Raw genomic sequence first — 21,592 nt, forward strand, 5'->3', positions numbered from 1 at the left:
ACAGGCGCCAGGTTCGGGGGTCCTTATCTCTGACAGCACAGGGCGGCGCCCCCAGGGACCTGGCACCCCTTCCCACATAGCCTCCTAGCTGGGAGGGGGACACCAGGAACAGAGAGGGGGCGGCGGTCCCCCCCGGGGCCAGATGGAGCCCTGCGAAGGTGGGGCTAGAGCAGAGCGGAGTCACCCTCCGAGCCCAGTCGCCCCCCTGCACACATGGGCGCCTCCAGCCCTTTCCCACAGCCGTAATCTAAATAAATCCAGTCCATCTTGGCCACATCCGCCAGCAGCGGCCCCCCTCCCTCCCCCCCCCCCCGCGGGGTCCCGCGGCTCCCACGACACAGGCCGGCAGGGCTGCCAGCGGGGGCGGGGGCCCGCGTCTGTCTCCGCGCACGCTCCTGCCCCCGCGCCGATTCCCACGCGGCCCACACAGCCCTCGGGGACCCCCGGCCCCTCGCAGCCCCGCCACGTGTGTTCGACTCCACACGCACACACACATGCACACGGCTCGCCCACACGCCCAGGACCATGCCGCACGGCCAGTCCTTCCCACGTGGAGCTGGCCCAGACGAAACTGCGCATGCGCGGAGCCCACCCGGCCCCGAACCTGTGAGAGCAGAGCAGCCACGGCCCAGCCACACCTGGGCTCCCCCGTCAACTCCACTGGGCTGGCAGTGATCAAAAATCCCCACCTTGTCAGGGCTGGAGCAATAGTACAGCGGGGAGGGCGTTTGCCTTGCAAGCACCTGGGTTCGATTCCCCATGTTCCTTATGGTCCCGCAAGCACCACCTCTGGGGAGCATCCTTGGGTGTGACCCAAGACACAAGAAGAAAAGTAATAAAAGCCCTTTGAGATGGGGAAACTGAGGCAGGGCCATTAAAGGAACTAGCCTAGGAACACAGAGCAGATTGAGCCTGCAGGGGCTGAAGTGATGGTACAGCGGGGAGGGCGTTGGCCTTGCACACGGCTGACCCGGGTTCCATCCCCGGGGGCCCTGTGGTCCCCTGAGTGCAGAGCCAGGAGTAAGCCCTGAGCACCATCAGTCAGGTCTGGTCCCCAAACACAAACAAACAAGAAGAAGAAATTGAGCCTAGGCGATGCTCTCCCAGCTCAGACTCCTCGCCCTCCGCACCTCTGCTGGATGGGGAACCGGCAGTGGGAACAGAGGGGAATGAGTGCGAGATCAGCCCAGGACGGGCAGGTCTGGGAGGCCCAGGGACTCTATCATAAGTGAGTGCCCAGCCTGCTCCGGCTTGGAACAGCAGGGGCCGGGGGCGGGGATGCCCTTGCAGCCCAGTAGAGCTGCTTTCTGAGGTGAGAACGAGGCAAGGCGGGCTGGGGTGCAGAAGGGGCCAGGCCAGGAAGAAAAGGCAGGGGGGTGGGGAGGGAGGGGGCTGCTGCGGGGAGGAAGGGGTGCCTGGCAGTTTCTGGGCTCAGGCCAGGGATGCTCTGAATAAACGAGATGCCAGAGAGAGGAGGAGGCCTGCACTCGGGGCTACAGAGTTAGAGCCCTGGAATGTCAGCGCTCCAAGGCCCTCGGGGACCAGGGGCTCCAAGGCCTGTCCTCACCCACCCTGCCCAGCAGGTGGAGAAACCGAGGCTCCAAGAAAGGCCAGGGTCAATCCCACAGGGTCCCTGCCAGGCTCCCCTCCTCAGACAGTCCTTTCATCTCAGCTCTCTTCTCAGCTTCGCCCCCGGCGGGCAGGGACCCCTGAGGGAAGGGGTACCCATCCCCACCCCCTCCACTCAGACCTGGAGGGGGTCGGCCTGTTGGTGGGGGGGCATGCCCAGGAATGCAGTCCTGTCCTTCTGGGAGCCTCAGTTTCCCCATGAGCACCCAAGGGGGCAAGGCTGAGCTGCAGACTCCAGGACCCCTGCCCCCTGCCCCCCTGCTGTGGAAGGCAGCCCTGCTGAGCTGGGGGTGGGGAGGTGGGGCGGGCCCTGGCAGGGGGTCACGGCTCAGCTCTGAGAGGTCGGAGTGCGTGGGGGCAAGAGGCGGTCACAGTGGGTGCGGGGCTGTCTGCAAGGGGGCCAGGAAGGCAGGCTGAGACTGGGTGCCATCTCTCTGGAAGTGTGCTCGTGGGAACCCCATTCTGGGTGCTGGGGGGTGGGGGGGAAACAACAGAGTCTGTTAGGTGAGGGCAGTTATGGGCAGGGGGTAGAAACCCAAGAGGGGTGGAGCCCTGGGGCTCCCACCTGCTCCCCAGAATTCCCTACCCCACTTCAGTCTCGGGGGGGGGGGGGAAGACTCAGCACCTCCCCCTGCAGGGGTCTCCCCCTCCCCCTCCTCCTCCCTCTGTGCCTCCCCTCGCCCCAGGCCACTGCCCTCTCTCTGAACAGCCCTGTCCAGCCCCAGTGCTTCCTGAGCCCAGGGCTTTCCCCAGGCCACGGCCCCAGAAGTCGAGGCAGAAGCCGAGGAGGCTGGGGTTGAGGTATGGGCTTGAAGGGTTTGACTTGATGGGGAAAGCCAAGGACGCGGGTGGCACGGCTGGTTCTGTCAATGTCGCTCTGACCCCGCCCTGCTTCTCAGAACAGGCATCACCCCCAGGCACTCCTCACTTCCTGTCCTCCTCTGCAGCCCCAGGACCCTTTCCTTGGCACCTGGGTGGTCCCCACCGCCCCCTCCCCGGCCACACAGGGGTAGTGGCTCTGTGCTCTGCTCCCCAGGAGCCTCCCCGGGACACAGTGGAAAGGAATGTCCTATTTTCTGGAAGTCCGGGAGAAGATGAAACATCTGGCTGGCTGGGGGCCGGGCTGATAAAGGGTCGGTGCCGCTGCCGGCGCCCCTTCTGGCAGCACGCCCCTCACCCACAGCGTGTGCCCGGGGAGGGGAGCCCAGCGCCTCGGCCTGGGTTCCTGGGCAGGCACTGTGTCCCCACACAGGTGGGGGCTAGGAGAAGCAGGGGAGGGAGAGGGAGGAGGGAGACGGAGACCGCCGCCGCCTGCTGTCTACTTCTGGACGGCCCTGGCAGGTGCCTCCAGCCTCTGCACACCTCCCACAGCTCCCCAAGGCCACGTGGTCTCACTCTGCCCCTGCCGGAGTCCCCTGGGTCCCACCCGGTCCTGCAGCAGGGACTTGGAAGGCCTGGAGAAGAGCAAGCGACTGTCCTACACTCCCGTGCGATTACCTGCTGCCTGGGCCCAGCCCGCCTTGCCAGAGATCTGCCCGCAGCCTTGTTCGCCCATTTCACAGACAGGGAAATCGAGGCAGGAGGAAAAGGGTCATCCTGAGCAGATGCCCCCTGACGGCCCCCAATGGCCGCTCTGACCCCTGTCCCCATCCCACACGAACCCCACCAGGCTCCTGCCTGGTCTCTCACCCCAGTCTGATCATCCTCTCAGTCTTACAGACCCCAGGGGACGTGCGCCATCTCAGTGCCAGGGGCCACAAAGACCCCCTGTCCTCACCTCCCCCATCTACCCTGCAGAGTTGCTCACCTTCCCTGATGGTCTCTCAACGACACACCCACACACCCACTGCCCGTTCCATTCTGGGACAGCTCGGCACGGCAGAGGCTAGGCCGTAAGCAAAGTTCCCTTGGGCGGGGTGCAGTCGGCCTCTGTCTCCACCTGTTGGCCCTTCCCCCAAGCACACCCACCCCAGCCTTCTCCCATCTTTCACCTGAAGCCCTCCGCCATCAGAGCCCAGTACGCAAGAGCTCTGGATGTCTGCGGCCAGGGACTCTGTTCAATGGGTCGGCCGGGCACCAGGCGAGGGCAGCTGGCACATCCCCACTGCACAGAGAGGAAAACTACGCCCCAAGGGGGCCTGCGTCACACTGGCTGGATCACACGGGCCACAGGGTCCCTGCTGTGCCTGGACAGTCCCCTACCCACTGGACCGAGTGCCCTGCCTCACCCCCAGACCTGCCCTGCCCAGGGTAGGACTAAGAAGCTTCTGGAGACTTCTCTGCAGCACCCCACCCCCCACCCCGAGGGGCCGGAGCACCCCCAGAAGAGAGGGGCCCTGCAGAGATCTGCCGGGGGCTGCCGGGCTCTGAGGGGACGTCTAGGCAGTCAGCTGGGCAGTGAGCTGGGCTCAGGGCCCCGGCACCCTGGTCACAGAGGCCTCCCCTCCCCCCTCCCTGACCACCCTCCCCGCCCCCAGAGTTTCATCTCTCACTGGTGCCATGGCAACTAACAGCGCCAGGCCCTGGCAGCCAAAGGGGCCCCCCCGAGCGGGGTCCGAGGCTGCGGCTGGGGATGGGCGTCCAGCAGGCGCAGACAAGCAAACCTTCTGTTCCCGGTGCTGCTGCCAGCCGGGGCTTCAGCCCGGGGCCAGGCGGGGGCCACACAGAATGGGTTCTCAGAGCCAAGGCGGCAGGGGCAGGGAGGCCGGCCCTTCCCGCAGACCCACCAGCTCTGCCCACCTGCAGCAGCCTGGGCCTGCAAGTCCGGCAGGGCTGGCTAACTTGCAGAGCACCTGCCATCCACTGCTGCCACCCAGGAGCATCAGGACCCCCCTCGGAGCACTGTGGAGGCCCAAGGAGAGTCAAGGCCCGCTTCCCATTTGCTGCTTTCTCAGCGTTTGCTCTCTTGCGCGTCTTCCCTCACCACCTCCAACTCTCCCGTTTGCTGGCTTACAGCTCCTGGACCTCAGTTTCCCTTCTGTAAGTCAGGGATTGTCATTTAGTTGTTAAGGTCCCCCCGAGAGGCTGATGGCAAGCCTGAGCCTTGTAGCAGAACCTGGCACACGGAGGGGGTCACGTTCCCACTGAGTCACTCGGGTCGGGGGGGAGGGAGCCTGCTGTGGCCGGGAGTGCATGTGACCAAGTATGAGCTGAGCTCTGGGGGTGGGGGGGGTGTTAGAGGAACGGGACATGGCGGCAGTCCCCAGGCATCTGGGAACTGTTACCGGTCAGCAGACTTGGGGTGTGGGATGTCCTGCCCAGCCTCCTTGGGGACTCAGAGGCCGAACCAGGACTCTCCCGCCGGTCAGTCCAGATCACGAGCTGCAGGTCTGGTCTGCCAACCAGGATTCTTCTGCATTTGTGGTTTAGAAGATTTCTCTCTCTCTCTCTCTCTCTCTCTCTCTCTCTCTCTCTCTCTCTCTCTCTCTCTCTCTCTCTCTCTCTCTCTCTCTCTCTCTCTCTCTCTCTCTCTCTCTCAGCCTTTTGGGTCACACCCAGCGATGCTCAGGGGTTATTCCTGGCTCTGTACTCAGGAATTACTCCTAGCAGTGCCCAGGGGGACCATATGGGATGCCAGGGATTGAACCCGGATGGGCCGCATGCAAGGCTATCGCTCCAGCCCAATAACTCTGTGTTTCTGGAATGGGATCAGGATCACAGTGGGTGCATGAGAAACATGCACGATGGCTGTGTTGCGTTGGCTCTTCCGTGCTCAGCTGCCCCCTACTAACTTGGATGTCATCGCTGTCACTTATATCCCTCATAACTCCAGTACGCCAGGCAGGGGCTGGGGGAACAGGCTGGGGAGGGGGCAGAAGAGACACGGGACCCTGGAGCCGGCAGGCTGCGTTCACGCTCCATGGGCAGCAACACGGAGCCAGCTGGGGCCCGAGTCCAGCCTGACCCCACTTTCTGGGGCCTGAGGTCCCAGTTCTGGGCTCTGACCCCCGGAACCGAGTCTAACCTCCACGGCTGGAAAGTGCGACAGGGCCAACGTCTCTGAGGAGCTCGGGAAAGTGTAACTTCTACAGTTATGTTGGAGCTCTATGTCCCAGGTGAGTTGGGCTATTTGGTGGTCAGTGCCAGGGATGGGGCTTCTCAAAGACTCGTGTGAGGCTTAGGGAGTGGAGAGCACAAGGCTTTGAGGAGGAAGAGCAGGGGGAGATCCGGGCAGCCAGAGACCAGGTCCCTTCAGCAGGGAAAAAGCACAGCCCTCACTTCAGGAAGGTTTTGGGCTATGAGGCTATTGGTTGGGCTTGTGCTGGACATGTCAGGAGGCCGACATGGACAAGATTGTTGCTTTTGACCCTGTCCCCAGTGATAGCCACTTCTGATGGTACTTCCGTCCCAGACCCCTGTCCTGCCAGCTGCTTCTCTAGTCTGTCCCCTGCCACTGCACGGTGTTCATCTCTGGCTCCTGAATACCCTCAGTGGACCCATACAGCCCCAGTTGAGAGACGCTGGGCTAGAGGACAGTTTCAGGGAGAAGAAGCCTCAAACCCAGACTGACTCACCTGGCAGGACTAGCTACACAGTTGTGGGTCTGAGCGCAAAATGAAAGCCAGGGCCACTTGTTAAAAACTTATCAGGAACTTCAAGATCAGGGTCTTCATGCAGGGCCTCTAGGACTGCAAAAGGTAAATGCAGGGGACATTATTTTTGCTTTCTAATGAAAACAGTCTATCTGTCCACCCATCTGTCTGTCCATTCATTTTTTTTCTTTTTGGGTCACATCCAGTGATGCACAGGGGTTATTCCTGGCTTATGCACTTAAGAATTACTCCTGGCGGTGCTCAGGGGACCATATGGGATGCTGGGATTTGAACCTGGGTCGGCCGCGTTTGCAAGGCAAATTCCCTACCCGCTGTGCTATTTCTCTAGCCCCTCCATTGTCTTTTAATCCATTGTTCCATCCATGCATTCATTTGTCTACCCACCCATTCATCCATCCATCCACTCATCTAGCTATCTATCCATCCATCTACCCATCCCCCCACAAACCCCCCCACCATCCATCCACCCATCTATCTATCAATTCATCCACCTACCCATCCATCCATTCATCCACATCCATCCATCCACTCATCCACACATCCATCCACCAATGCACCAACCCATCCATCCATTCATCTATAATTTCATCCACCATCCATTCATAAAATCATCTACCCATCCATTTATCCATCCACTCATCTATTCATCAAATCATCTACCTAAGCATCCATTCATTCGTTACATCCATTCATCCATCCACCCATCCATCCATCCATTCATCCATCCATCTATTCATCATCCATCCTCCACTAATCTGTTGTGGCATCTTTGTGTGCAAATATTTGTCTATTTTCACCAATCAGTAGATAGGACCAGCCTAGGAGTTGATAAGACCACAAATACAGTAAGCCCGTACAACTGCCCCTGGGCCAGTCTCACACTATCTGCAAAAAGAAATTGTGGTCACAATGAAGAAGGGCCAGAATCCCATAAATAAATCTCAAAAGAGATCGAAAGCTGCAGTTAATCCCAGATCCACACATGGCATAACAGACGGGGGTAAATTGGAGGGGGGCAGGTTGGCCAGGGGCCCGCCCAAGCAGAGCCCCAGGCAGCCACTTGCCTCCACAATCCAAAATCATTGCCATACCCCCGGCCTGACTCCACCACCTCAGGACGGACCTCACCAAAGATATAATCTGCTGAAAATTTGAGTGTGCGGGTTTTGTGACTGAATCTCCAGGCTTTCTCAGGGGTTGGATGGGCTACCTCCCCCTACCTCCCTGTACTTCTCGAAGCCTCGGCAGTCACATCCACACCCCAAAGCTGCCACCCAGTTAAAAATCTACTCCAGCCTTATCGTCCAGATAAAAATACCAAATGCCCTGAACAAACACCATAGCCTCTTGGCACCTGTATTGCAAACCATAATGCACAAAAGGAAAAGGAGAGAGAGCGAGCAAGAAGGAAAATGCCTCCCATAGAGGGAGGCTGGGTGTGGGGGTTAGGGGTTGGGGGATGGTGGTAAGGAAACAGGGGACATTGGTGTGGAAATGTGCACTGGTGGAGGGATGGGTGCTGGCTCATTGTATGACTGAAACCCAATTAAGAACAGCTTTGTAATGGTCTATCTCACGGATATCCAATTAAAAATTTAAAATAAAGGAAAACAATGAAGAAGGGTCCTGACCACGGTTTCCTGGTACATAACACTGTCCAGGGGCTTCCTAGCCCAGATGAGGGTAATGCTTCAGCCCAAACTTCCCCGTGGCCTCACCCCAGAGAGGATGGGGGCTGAGCCTTGGGGACATGCATGTGGACAGTGAAGCCAGCCCGGACGAACCAGGTCTGTGGGCTGCACCTGCACTTAGTGCTGGCCTGAACCAGCCGCCTTCTGCTCCCTTTCTGCACCCCAGACTCACACCCACACTCCGTGGAGGCTGGACCAACTCCCTTCAAAAGTCATCCTCGGGGATGGAGCGATAGCACAGTGGGTAGGGCGTTTGCCTTGCACGCGGCCGACCCAGGTTCGAATCCCAGCATCCCATATGGTCCCCTGAGCACCGCCAGGAGTAATTCCTGAGTGTAGAACCAGGAGTGACCCCTGTGCATCGCCGGGTGTGACCCAAAAAGCAAAAAAAAAAAAAAAAAAAAAATCATCCTCATCTCTGCCCTTCAGAGCTGCTGTGGCCCCGTCCCTCAGGGGACCTCACTCTCCATCACAGGGTGGGGGTGCCAGCCCCTCGGGCAGATGAAAGGCTTCGGAACCTGAGACATCAAATAGCCTTGCTTGGAGGGAGGAGAAGATGGGGCATTAGGGCTTCGAGAGGAATATGCTTTGATGTTTCAGCTAGAGCTCTGAGTTTGGGGGTGGGGGGGACGCCCAGAGAGCATCTGGGTGGGGTGCTGGGGTGCTGGGGCCTTGGAGTGTCAGTCAGGATAGAGACATTCCACGCTGGAAGGAACGAGTGTGCATGGCAGCGAGAGAGTCTCCCAGAATTGGGGTATCACTGCCTCCCTCCCCCGCCCCACCTGTGTGCCCGACTCAGCACCCGTCGGCAATGGCGAGAGGAAGTCAGGCCCATCAGGAGGGGCCTGAGAGGCCAGTGTCCACCTCCACGTCTAACGGGCACTAGACCTGGCCTCCATCCCCGGGAAAATGGAGCTGGACGGGCGCGTGGGTGCAGGAAGAGGCAGCCCTCGTACCCAGAAGCCAGAGGGCACTGACAGGCCGATGGCCAGAACGCTCCACATTCTTCAGGTCGAAGTCTTCCTTTAGCGGTCATCGATTCTGACCTCCCCACACCCCCCATAACGTGTGGGAACGGGCAAGAAAAACCCTTTCATTGTGAAGTTAAATATGCATGATCGCTGAGTACACAACAGGGCTTGTGTGGCTGCCAATCCAGGCTTGGAATCTGGGCTTGTTTGAGGGCCGGGAGCAACTTGGAGCTCGTATGGTTCAATCATTCGGGTTTGCTGAGGGGGAAAAGACCGAGGCTCGAAGGACTGGCTCCTTCGGCGTCACACAGCACGGGCTCCGGGCCACCCTTCACATACCACAACCGAGAATGCTCAGAGCTGAGGCTAAACCCCGGCACCCCCACCCCGAGTGATCGCAGGACCCCCTGAGCTCTCTGGAGCAGGAAATGCAAGGGGTGAATTATAGCTCCCCACCCCTGCTCTGGGACTTTGGGCAACTGACTTCACCTCTCTGGTCATTTCCTCGTCCATAAAGGAGAGAGTGTTTATATCTGTTCTCAAACTTGTTGTGATGATTAAATTAGTTTAGCAAATATTTATAAAGTTCTCGCTGCAGACCTGCCTGTTCTCGACTGAGGGCTAAGCGGTGAGCTTGCGGGCCTGGAGGCACTGCTCTCCGGAAGTGCTCAGAGAGCACTGGGCCTGGTGGTTTGCTGAAACGAAGCAAGCTCAGACCTGGGGGAGGGACCCTCATCTCTCCTCACCGCTGCCCAGGCTGGACTGGGCAAAGGAGTGGGGGAAGATCTCCGCCCCCCACCCCCATAAGAGTCTTTAGTCTTGAGATTCTAATGGGGATACATTCCAGGTGTCAAGGGTCATTGTCATTCCTTCCTCCCTCCCCCCAACACTCAACAACCCATTCTGAGCAAACCACCCCAAATGCCTCCTCCAGACCCAAAGACCGCCCAGGCCTGGACTCCTTTCGACACGGGCAGCATCTGCCTACCGTGGCGTTGGCCCAGGAGGGTCACACCTAGTGGTGGTACTCAGGACTTACTCCTGGCTCTGTGCTCAGAGATGACTCCTCATGGGGCCCGGGCCCATACCAAGGAGATAAAACCTGGGTTGGCCGCATGCAAGGCAAGCGCCTGACCCGCTGTACTAGGGCTCCGGCCTCGTGGCTTGGCCTCTGAAGATTGCAGACCGAGTTCACGGCAAAGTTGCTCCGTGCGGGAGGCAGGGAGAGTAACAACGGTCTCGGTTAACAGCACCCGGCCTAGCCCAGAGCTGGGCGCCTGACCGCTCCTATCACTTCACCGTGGCCACCAAGGGGCCCTGAGTGCTAGCCCAGGCCACTCGGCCAGTGTGAGTGACGCCAAACTAAAGTACATCCCCAGGGGTCCCCCGAGCACCACCAGGAGAGATCCCTGAGCGAGCACAGAGTCAGGGGCAAGCCCTGAGCTTCACCGGGCATGGCTGGAAACAGGGTGATAACATGCAACACTGGAACCAAACCAGGCGAGCACGTGTGGCCGTGGACCCCCATTCCGTGGTGTCCACGCTCCGATGCACAGGCTCCCCAGAAAGGAGGGGCCCGAGAACTCTGGAATCCTGAGCTCTGGTGGCCCCACAGTCACCCACAGCCCTGTGCCCACACCCCCCGCACAGGGGAGGGTCCGGCGCCTTACTCCCACGGGGCAGTCCTGAGCTGAAGGTTTCCCGCACTGAGGGCCCTGAGCGGGCACAAGGACTCAGAGATGGAGACTCCTCCCTCTCTGCCGAGTGGTCCTGGGAAAGTCACTCAGTCTCGCCAAGCCCCCCATTTACTCATCTGCAAAATGGGTAACAACAATGCATTTGATGAGGACCTGCGGTGGGACTGGCATGGGGGGGGGTGCTGCCGGCCCCACGCCAAGGGCAGAGTCAGCACTTGTGGTGGCCACACATTCCTGGTCGCGTGCCGGCTGAGTGCCCAGAGGGCGCGTGACTTGATAAGAGGGTGCTCCCGGCTGCCAGGCATGTTCTGGGCGGTGGCAGGCCTGGGTGTTGCTCTTACACTCTCCGTGGAGGGCCTCCTGGCCTTCCCCAGCTTGTCCTCAGCCCCACCGCCTACCTGGCGGGAGACCCGGGGAACGGCCCGGACAGGGAGAGGCCTGGAGCCCGAGGGGACAAAGAGAACACTCACAGGAAGAGAGGACCCAGATACAGGCTCCAGTACTAGGGCAGGGCAAGCACACGCAAGATGAAGTAACCAGGAGGGCTCCTTGGAGGAAGCGGAGTAGGGTGACTCTTGAGAAGAAAGTGGAAGGAGAGGAAGGGTATTCCAGGGCGAGCCCCAGGAGCCCAGTGCTCTGCTGGGATCTTTCAAACACCATCTGGAATTCTGAGGTGTGAGTGGCAGGAACTCAGTCCCGTCTGGAGTGAGGGAACAGGGAGGTGCTACTTTTTTTTTTTTTTTTTTTTTTGCTTTTTTGGGTCACACCCAGGGATGCACAGGGGTCACTCCTGGCTCATGCACTCAGGAATCAGTCCTGGCGGTGCTCAGGGGACCATATGGGATGCTGGGAATCGAACCCGGGTCGGCCGTGTGCAAGGCAAACATCCTCCCCGCTGTGCTATCACTCCAGCCCCTCGGTGCTACATTTTCTGAGACTTCTGTGAGCCTCGGCTTCCTTACGCCACAAATGCATGTAAAAATCCTGAGGCTGGAGAGACAGGACAGTGCGTAGGGCGCTTGCCTTGCGTGTGCCAAACCTGGGTTTCATTTCCCAGTATTCTATTTGCTCCCCCGAGCACTGCCAGGAGTGATTTCTGAGTGCAGAGCCAGGAGGAACCCCTGAGCCTTATCGGGTGGGACCCCCACCCCACCCCCACCCCACCTCACCCAAATGCATATAAAAGTCAACCCTGAAAAAAAAAAGTCAACCCTGCCTCTAGAGTGCTAGCTGCATGCATGTTCCATGGGGGGCGGGGGGACACCCCCACACCCCCACAGTCCTGCGCGCAGTAGGAGGCCGTGGCAGCTACAGTCGGGAGCCCCAGAAGAACCCTAGTCAGATTTCCTATCTAGCACGGAGTGGAGAAGGGGCAGCTTCCCAAAGAAGGGAGACCTCCCGGGGGCGAGGGGCACAGCCTGGCACGGAGGCAAGGGCGCAGGGCAAGCCCCGATCTGCACAGGGGGGGTCCCCGATGGGAAGGAACGAAGTTGAGACAGACCCTCGCTCCTGCAGCTCCACACCAGGCCTGCCCGGCCTCTGCCAGCTCTCGAGCTTTCCGGCCACGGGGTTTGGAAGGGCGTCTTAGGAATCTGGGAAATCTGCAAATCCATTTAAATCCCTGGAGACTGCCTGGCGGCAACTGGCCCAGAACCAGATTCTTCTTCAGGGCCGGCTTGGCCCCCGCCCGGGCTGGGCTGGACTCCGCGGGGCCCCCATCCCTGGCCCGGGCCCCTGGCTGATCTGCTGCTTACGTCTCACTTCCCGCTCTCGTCTCACTCCCCATCTCTGAGCACAAGCGCTACCCCCACGGGCAGCTGTGCCTGGGGCAGCCCCTCAGGGCACCCAGAAACCTCTGGCCCCGGGTCCGCCCAGCAGCTGGGCAGCACAGTGGGGTGGGGGGGCTGGCCCCTGGGCCCCCGCAGAGGCTGCATCCTCCCACCTCGCAGAACCTCCCATCTGGTTCTGTTAAAAATATTTTCCATTTTGTGACCTACTGAGAAGGCGCAGCCTCGGGTGAGGGGACAGGAGGAGAGGCGGGGGCTGGCTCTTACCTTGTTGCCGATGCCTGGTGGTGTGGGCATGGGCCCCGGCGGCGCGGGGCTGGCCGTCACTCCCTCCAGGAAGTCCTCCTCGCTACCCTCTCCCCTTATCCCCCGGGGCAGTGGCTAGGGAGGAGAAAGGAAGAACTGTGGCTGAGCCGCGGTGGGGGCGGCAGTCGGGGCTGCAGGGGCAGGACGGGGTGGGGTGGGGGCTCAGTCCCGCAGCATCCCCAAGAGGACCAGAGGCGCCCCGGGGCGGGCTGGCCTGTCCAGCGCAGCGGCTGCGGCCCGCGGGCTGTGCCCTGGCGCCAGCTCTCGCTCTCCGCTCCGCGCCTCTGCTCCTCTCCAAGTTGCTTGCAGAGCAGCCGTCCCGGCCCCAGACGGGGCGGGCGGGAGTTGCTCTCCGCACTGTGTGCTTCCCTGCCCCCCTGGGGGAAAGGCTGCAGGGCGGCCTCTGATTGGCCGGCTCGGGAGAAGGGGGGCAGCGGGGCGGGGAGGGTGGACGCGTGTGTCTGTTTTCAATTTCAGTCCCCCCCCTTCCCCTCTTTTCCCCCAAGTTTCTTGTTTTTCTTCTTTTCCCTCCCCTCGCTCCCTCCCGTCGCCTGCCCTCTCAGGATGTGAGGGGATGTTTAGAAATTCCACGGCCCACGCCAGCCCCGCCGCTGAGTCACTTTTATTAGAGCGGCCTGACCTGTCTCGGGTGGCACCTACGGGTGGGGCCCACACTGTGCCTCAGTATCCCCAAGTTGATCCTGTCGACATCCATTCCATGAGGCGGGGGTGGGGGGTGGCCTGTGTCAGACTCTGTGCTGGGGGTTGGATGGCGTTTCCCGAGCAGGGGTGCCCAGGCTCCAGGGAGCATCGCAGGCAGGGGCCCCACAATGGACAGGAGACCGGAAGGACACTGAAGAGGTGGAGCTTCAGGGAACTGGGGAGGGGGGGATGCCGGGAAGCACCTGCCAAGACTGTCCATGGGGACTCCAGAGCGTCAGACCCTCACGGTTGCCCACTTCACACTTGCAAGGCCGAGGAAAGGAGTTTTGTGGAGGTGGGGGTGGGTCTCTCCCTGGGATCAGTGCTCTGGGGTCACTCCAGCGGGGCCCAAGAGGCCAGACAGGGTGCTGGAGATCAGACTGGCCTCACCAAAGGGCGAGGCGAGCTCCTGAGCCACTGAACCCCCTCTCAGTCCCCACGGAAAGGGTTTCCCCCCATTTCACAGGCAAGAAAACTCTGACCCAGAGGAGTGTGGTGGGCTTCCCGAGCTCCCACCGCCCCGCAGGCCAGAGCGGAGGCAGGTCTTGTTAGTAACACGACCACCTGACCTCCACAGAAGCGCAGTGTAGACGGGCCTACGAGTGTCGGGCTGGGGACTTGCCCCTCTGACCGGGTGAGCCACTTAACAGCCACCAGAGGAGGGTCCCTTCTCTTCTGTCTCCCCCCTCTGGCCTTCCCTTCCTCTCACCCAGACCAAGGCCACTCCGCCCCTTCTTCCTTTACCCCATTCTCAGAGTCATGGGCCCCACCAAGCTGTGACATCATTCCAGAGGGCTGGAGGGCTCTGAGCACGGTCCCGGGAACCACCTGCCTGTGTTTCCCAGAGTAGCCCCCAACCACGGAGCTGGGAGGGTCCCTGGACACCACTGACTGTGGCCCCCAAACCAAAATTAAATGCTGTGTGTAAATAAAAGGGCTCAGAGAGTGGAGTTGACTTCCCTCCCACTTGTACCTGGGGGAAACTGAGTCACAGAGCGAGCAAGAGGTCAGGGTTCACGCAGGGCTGGGCTGGGACTGGTGAGCATCTTCTGTCCGGGGCCAGGGGATTGTCCAGCAGAACGTTTGGGCGAGAACCCGCAGAAGGACACTGGTGTCCACCGACCCCACGTCATGGGGTCTGAGAAAGCTCATGTCTCCTCTTAAGACAGGGACGAGGGACCGGAAGGAGCCCAGAGCCAGGCTCAGAGCCCCATCAGCCTTCACAACCCGCCCTCCCAGAATTTAAGCCCCCCCCCCCCCCGCCCACTCGCTGCCCCTCGGCCCAGCCCCAGGGACCAGAACAGACTGACTGGGGTTGGCAGGAAGGCATCGTGACCTCCAGCCTCTCCAAAAAGCCGGTCAGGGGCTCAGGCGTCAGCGTGACTGCTGCGTGGACAGGGCGGGCATGCCGTCCTCACTGCGCCTCCGTGTCCCAACCTGCACATCACACACAGTGTACTGGAAGGACTTCCTGTCCGCCAGCTCCTCAGGGCCGGGCGCTGGCTAGAGGGAGGAGGCTGCTGGGCCCCAGGACAGGGGGACAGCTGGGGGCCAGAGGGGCAGCCCAGCACGGGGAAAGGCTGGTGGTGGTTCCCGGGGGAAGCTGGCAGCCGGCAGTTTCCGGCCAGCCCAGCCATCCACTGGCCCATCTGGAATCACTTAGCCCCTACCACCATTAACCCTTGGCAGGCACCGGGGTTCTGCCTCCCCTGCTGCTGACACGGGCTGGGGGAGGCAGGGGCTCGGGGAGCGCCCCAAGGTGCTCCAGACACCTCTGGCCATCTGTGAATGAATGAAGGGAGGGCAGGGCGGGGTGGAGGTGGCGCCGAGCTTGATTCCCAGCTTCCGCGGGTCCATCCTGCACTTCTCTGAGCCTCAGTTTCCCCTGGAGGAAGGTAATCGAATCCCAATTGCTTGGGCTGCTGTGGTTTGCAGTGCACTTCCGGGGCACGGCAAGGCCCCTGGAGGGGTTCTCATGCAGCCAGCACCATGTCCCCCCGACCTGGGTCCCAGAGTGTCCGTCCCCTGTGGGCACAGCACAGAGCTGAGAGCACAGGGCGCCCTGCCTGAGGGTCTCAGAGAGAGAGAAAGGGAGAGAGAGAGAGGGAGGGAGGGAGGAAGGGGAGGAGAGAGGGAGGGAGGGGGGAAGGAGGGAGGCCCAGCTCTCACGCTGCAGCCCCCCAAGCAGGCATACACCCAGCAGTCCTGACCCAGGCAGGAGGGCCAGTCAGGGCCAGCACCCTCCCGGCTCTCAGCTGTCAAGGGGGTTGGTTGTCTGGGCTGCCCTGTGCAAGCCGGGGAGAAAGCTGAATCCCGCACTGGCCCCTCCGGCCCGGGCTGGGGGCGTTTGTGCAACTGAGGCTGGGAAAGCGACTCTAGAGGCTGGTCGGGTGTTGGAGCAGGACCGGGCTGGGCTCGAGGCGTCTGCCTGGATGCTGGGGCCCATATGCTGCTCTGGAGGAGTGAATCAGGCGGCGGTGACCCCAGCCCCCCTCCCACGCCAGCTCATCGCAGCCGGAAGCCTGCCGCTCTCCGTGGGGCTGGGGAGGGGTGTCCGGAAGGCAGGGAGTGGGAGAGCTCCCAGGAGGCCGGCAGACACTCGCATCTGCCTCTCCCACGCTCCCTGCGTCCGCCCGCCCGCCCCCTCGGGCCGCGGGGGAGCTGCCTGCGTGTCCCAAGTCAGGGGCTGGATGGGGGTCGCAGCGTCCACACGTGCTGGGCTCTGAGGGTCCCCAGCAGCGTCGCCCGCCCTCCCCTCCCCCGCCCTGTACGTCCATTGAGCGGCAGGAAACTGTGGCCCGGAGAGCAGAGGGCACATAGCTGACTGAGGCCTGCGGGGACAGAAGGGGACTGGGGGTGGGCGGGCTGCAGGCGGAAGAGGCCGACATGGGCCCTTCCTCCTGGACACTGGAGTGTCCGCAGGCCAGGCAGAGGGACGAGTCGGGGCTTGGGGCTCCAACCCCACCCTCGATTCCTAGGGCTGTGCTGACCAGGGCAGAGCAGACGCCGACAGCCCCGAGGCCTCTCCTGGGCCCTGCTGGGGGCTGGAGAGCCCACCTTCTCCGGGGACACCATCTCCTGAGGCCCAGACAGACTGTCACTGCCGCCACGGAGCCCTGCGACGGCTTGCCTGGCACCTACTTAGAGCTCACAGCACCACCAGGGCCAGCCTGATCCCGACCGGCATCACCCCCGGTGTGGGGCAGCCGCCGTGAGAACGCACTGGGCAGCTTCTGGGTTTTGTTTGTTTAGTTTTGTGTCCTGGAGCCACACACGGAGATGCTCAGGGCTCACTCCTGTCTCTGGGCCCAGGGATCACCCCTGGGGGAGCTTGGGGACCCACCTGGGGTGGCAGGGATCGAGCCCAGTCAGCCACGTGCAAGGCAAGTGCCCTGCCCACTGCATTATTGCTTCGGTGGCCCCCGGGCTGTTGCTCTCTAGGGCAATGAAAGCTTCTCTGGAAGCTTCTCAGCTGAGCCCCGACATGCAGAGACAATGATGCAATGGCAGGAACAGAGTTCTAAGCAGAGGGAACAGCATTGCCAGAGAAGCAAGGCCAAAAAGGTTTGTGGTATTTGTCGTTGTTTTGTCCACGGCCCACAGCAGTACTGGGGGGCTTGGCCGGGCTGGGGCTTAAAGCCCAGACACACCCCCACAGAATGCTGCAGAGCACTGTGGCAGGAGCCAGCTGCCAGCCCTTGTGGGGAGAGCCTGGTTTCTGTCTGTGGGACCCTGCGGGACCGTAGGGGGCGGCTGGGACGGGGGTGCTGTGGTGGGTTAGCAGAGGTAGGCAGGGGCTCGTGCGGGTCACAGACGAAGGCTCCTGCCCCGGATACCTATGGGGGAAGATGCAGGAACACCCCAACAGCAAGTGGAACTTCCGGGTCCCAGTCTTTACGTGACCATTGACAGGCCAAGTGACCTTTTTTCCTTTCCCTGGCCTTGGTATCTCCTGGGATGAGGACATTCTGTGCCGGGCCTGTGGTTTCAGCATGCCCTCTGCTCCCTGAGAGGCTGTGTACAGGGTCTGCCTTCCGGCCCTGCAGGAAATGGGCCTCCATGGGGGGGTGAGGGGGGACGAGTGGTCACAGTGACAGCTAAGCAACCGGGGCGTTCCAGCAGTACCCATCACGACCAGCAGAGGGCGCGCCCAGCAGTTGGACGGAGGAAAGGGATCTGGAAGGCAAAGACCCTCACAGAGGCCTCGACACGCCCCTCCCCCAGCGCCCACCCCCTGCGAGCCTGGAGTACAGCAGGAATTAGCAGCCCCGCTTCCTGGGGCGCGGGGGCAGGGGTTCTGGCTCGTCCTCACAGCGTGAGGTGCAGTTTGGGAGGGAGCAGCCCTGCGGAGCCCTTGGGAGAGTTTCCAGAAGGCTGGAGATGGGGGCAGGCGCCCACCAGCTGCTCTTTGCTGCATGTGGGTTCAGTTATTGGGCCACACCCAGCAGTGCTCAGGCTCCCAGCCGGCTCCTGGCAGTGCTCAAGGGCAGTGAGGCGCTGGGAGAGGACCAGGCCCCCAGCCTCAACACACACACACGCACACACACACACACACACACACACACACACATACACACATACACACACACAGACACACGCACACACACACAGCCTGCACCCCGACCCTCACGCGCACAGCCTGCACCCCGGACCCTCACACGCACAGCCTGCACCCCGACCCTCACACACACAGCCTGCACCCCAACCCTTTGAACAAGCTCACTGGTGACTCCGGAGCCCCTTAAGACAACCTCATGTGCCATCACCAAGCCCAGATCTTTTCTCTGTGGGTTTAAGAACCAAGTTATCAGCACGATCTTAATGTGGCTGCTCCCCAGAAGCCCTGGTGGGGTGCATAGGGCGGGCTTCCACAGGCAGAGGGGTGTTCCCGGGCAGCTGGAGAGGAGCAGGCTTGGCGCGGACTGCCGCTCCCGAGAGAAGCCGCCTTCAGAGCCAGTAGCTCCCCGCCTGCTCAGGGACCCTGAGCACCCAGCAGGCAAGGGCCTACGGGGTGAGGGGAGTCGGGGAGGGGGTTAAATCACAGACCCCAGCCCTGGACGCTTAGCCAGGCTTCGAGCATCCGCCCTGGCTCATCCTTCACCCAGGCTGGCTCCACTCTCTGGTGGGGGTCTCCTGGGGGGAGGAGGAGGGGCTCGAGGGTGAAGGATTCACTCCCTCCTGTGCTGCCTCGGGCAGGTGGTGTCACTTTCCTGAGCTCCGCCGGCCAGCCTGGCCCAGTGGGCTGCCGCTCTGCAGGTGAGTCCGAGTACGGGCAGGCAGCAGGCGTGAGGCCTGGCTCAGGAACACTCCTGCAGGTGGCGCTGCGGTGCAGGTGAGGGGCAGGGCCCAGGGTTCCCACACAGGGCCCTGAGCTCAGTGCAGACAGACTCAGACAGACGGACAGACCGACTGCCACAGCCCGAGGAGATCAGGGGTTCAGGGGCTGCTCAGGGCATCACGTAGGGGGCCAGAGATGGAACCCGGGTTAGCCACCTGCAATGCAAATGCCTTCCTTACCTGCTGTACTGTCTCCGGCACTGCCAAGGGGGCTTATGGCGATGCAGAGACCTTCTTCCCTCAGGCTTCAGGGCCTCGGTTTCTCTCTCTGGAGAATGGGTGACCCGGAGGCTCAGGATGCCCTGCTCACTCCTAACCTGGGTGGCTCTGGGATACACAGACTGGGCAGGGAGAAACCCTTGGGTCAGGAGCCCCAATTTCTGCCGCTCCTCCTGGGCTGAAGTGACCTTGACCAGATGCCTGGACCTCCGTGCTCAGGGTCCTCCTGCAACTGAGCCCAGTGCCCGGCCCTGTCCAACACTGGGCATATGGGGGGTGGCAGGGGCATACCAAGCCTTCACTCTGGGTGGGGACAGCACCTGGCACCTGTGGGGTGCTCAGGATCCCCGGATCTGTCCTCTCCCTCATCAGAAAAAGAGTCCCTGCTTGGCCCGTGGAGGCCCTTGTCACAGCCCCACCAAGGCTGGACAGAGTCTCCCTCTCTCTCCTGCCCTGTTGTGGGGTTCCCACCCCCCGCCCCCGGCTCGTCCCTCCACTCTAGACCCTAGAGACCACTGCCCACCTTCTCCCTCCCTGGCCTGTGCTTCAGCAGGGCCTCGGTCCCCTGGGGCTGCACGCGTGCTCGGGGCTGACTCCCGGCTCTGCACTCAGGCATCACTCCTGGCGGGGGTCAGGGGACCACCGGGGATAGAACCCAGGTTGACCACAGGCAAGGCAAGTGCCAGACCCGCTGTAATATTGCGTTGCCCTGTATTAGTACATATTCATCAAGTGACTAGACAGATGCACAAATCCATCTCCAGAGAAACACATTCTTTAGGCCTCCCATCCGGGTCTGATTTAGCATCTTCTTAGAATCTGAGGGCACTGAGCTTTCCTCGAGACAGGGACCCTTTCTCAGCACCCTGACAGGGAGCCTCCACTTGCATACTCCTGGGATGGGGAGTTCATTACCTCTTTAATGCAAGCCCAGATATGCTGGCGCCCTCTAGGGAGCTAGTTCTGTGCTTACAGGGCTCTCTCTCTCTCTCCCTCTCCCTCTCCCTCCCTCCCTCCCTCTCTCTCTCTCTCTCTCTCTCTCTCTCTCTCTCTCTCTCTCTCTCTCTCTCTCTCTCCCCCTCCTTCCTCCCTCCCTCCCTCCCTTCTCTCCTCTGTCTCTGTCTCTGTCTCTCCCTCTCTCTCTTTCTCCCCCCACTTCTACCCTGTCCTCCTCCCCAAGCCCACTCTGAGCAGAGAGGAGGGTTCAGTGCTCGGGACCCCTTCACCTTCCTGTGCCCCGCAGTGACAGCAGAGCCTTGGGAAGCCTGGTTTGGGTCACAGCACTCCTGATGGTGTCTGCACGGAACACTCTGGACAGACCTGCGCTGGGGCCCGAGCCTCCCCTGCTGAGACCACCGTGTGTGTGCCACATCCAAGACCACCCAGGTGGCCTCTCGCCTCCCACAGAGCCTTGTTCTCGGTGCAGTCACTCTTCCTGGGTCCCCAACGGAAGCATCTCTCTGAGCAGGGGGAGCCCTGGGCCGGCCGGCCAGGCTCTGGCTCTGTGCGGGCTTTCCCCCTCATTCTGGTGGCGGGCAGGGACACGGGGTCCATGCTTGGCTGGAGTCTCTGTTGGCACCATTGTGAAACCCTAGAGAATCCCCCCTCTCTCTGTCTCTGTGTCTCTGTCGCTCTCTCTGTCTGTCTCTGTCTCTCTGTCTGCCTCTCTCTCTCTCTCTCTCTCTCTCTCTCTCTCTCTCTCTCTCTGTGGGTGGGGGAGCGTCACCCAGCAGTGCTCCGGAGTTACTCCTGGCTTGGTGCTCAGGGGCTCTCTCCTTGTGGTCATCAGGAACCATGCGTGTTGGGGTTCAGACCCGGTCTTCTGCATGCAAAGCACAGGCTTAGGCTGCTGCACTGTCTCTCTGGCCCTGCAGAATCTCGGAACACAGGTCCGGAGGGCTGGAATCATTGTGTCAAGCCCCCCGGGTCTGTTCACGGCATGACCTTGGGAAGAGAAGGATGAGAAGATAAGACCCTGACTTTTGCCCACCTCTGGAGGCCCCTCTACACTTAGGGAACCCTTGGGAAATGTCAGCACCTCATTTGAGAGCTTGACCCTGAGCACGCGTGGGGTGGGAGGCATCCCAGCTTCCTACAGGAATCTTTTTCTCCGAGTCCCCCAACTTGGCTCCCCACTCCTAGCTGGCAGATGGCCACTCAGCTCTATCTCCTACCCCAGCTTACGAAGCATATTTACAGGGAGGAGGGGCACGGGCCATTGGCTAGAGCAAAGGACCCCTGCTCTAAAGATGGGATCAGGGCTCGCTCTTTCCCTGGTGAATCAACTACCCAGTGATAATCGGGGTGTTGCACACGATCCACCTGGCATCACTGGCATCCCAGTAGTACCCAGGAGTGACGCCAGAGTGCACAGCCAGGAGTAAGCCCCCAGCACAGGTGAGAGTGCTTCCCACCTTGAAATAGGAGGTGGGGAGAATGGAATCCTTTTGGGTCGGATCCCCCCAAACTATCTTGGATGGAACGGTGTTGAACTATAAACTGGTGTTGGACAATATCCAGGCACTTGTGTTGGATGATAATGTCATGTTCTGTGAGAAAATGCCCAAGTGTTGCAGGGGATAAGATGACATGATGTTTGACTTTTGTTTTAAAATACTGTAACAGGGGAGAAAAAAAAAAGGGCAGCGGATGAGCTAAGTGCAGCAACATCTTGATAGGGGTGGGTGCTGCGTGAGGGTT

General features: G+C 61.1%; 1 protein-coding gene across 3 annotated transcripts in view; it reads right to left on the bottom strand.

Moving 5' to 3' along the window:
• The window catches only part of PDGFRB (platelet derived growth factor receptor beta), a 69,030-nt gene that overhangs the window by 24,152 nt on the left and 23,286 nt on the right, over positions 1–21,592 (bottom strand). The window contains exons 1-2 of one of the 3 annotated variants that reach the window (XM_055141370.1): positions 12,596–12,978; positions 6,144–6,257 (exon numbers count right to left, since the gene is read on the bottom strand). The exons of 1 other annotated variant lie outside the window; for it this stretch is intronic. Coding sequence is in view for 1 of the 2 variants with exons in the window: in XM_055141369.1 (XP_054997344.1) it covers positions 12,596–12,625 (30 nt within the window). In the remaining variant the exon portion in view is untranslated. Of the gene's footprint in view, positions 1–6,143; positions 6,258–12,595; positions 12,979–21,592 lie in introns of those variants that run through there. One more of the 3 variants, XM_055141369.1, reaches the window with a different exon arrangement.

This window comes from Sorex araneus, chromosome 6 (genome assembly GCF_027595985.1).
Source record: "Sorex araneus isolate mSorAra2 chromosome 6, mSorAra2.pri, whole genome shotgun sequence".
Lineage (NCBI taxonomy): Eukaryota > Metazoa > Chordata > Mammalia > Eulipotyphla > Soricidae > Sorex > Sorex araneus.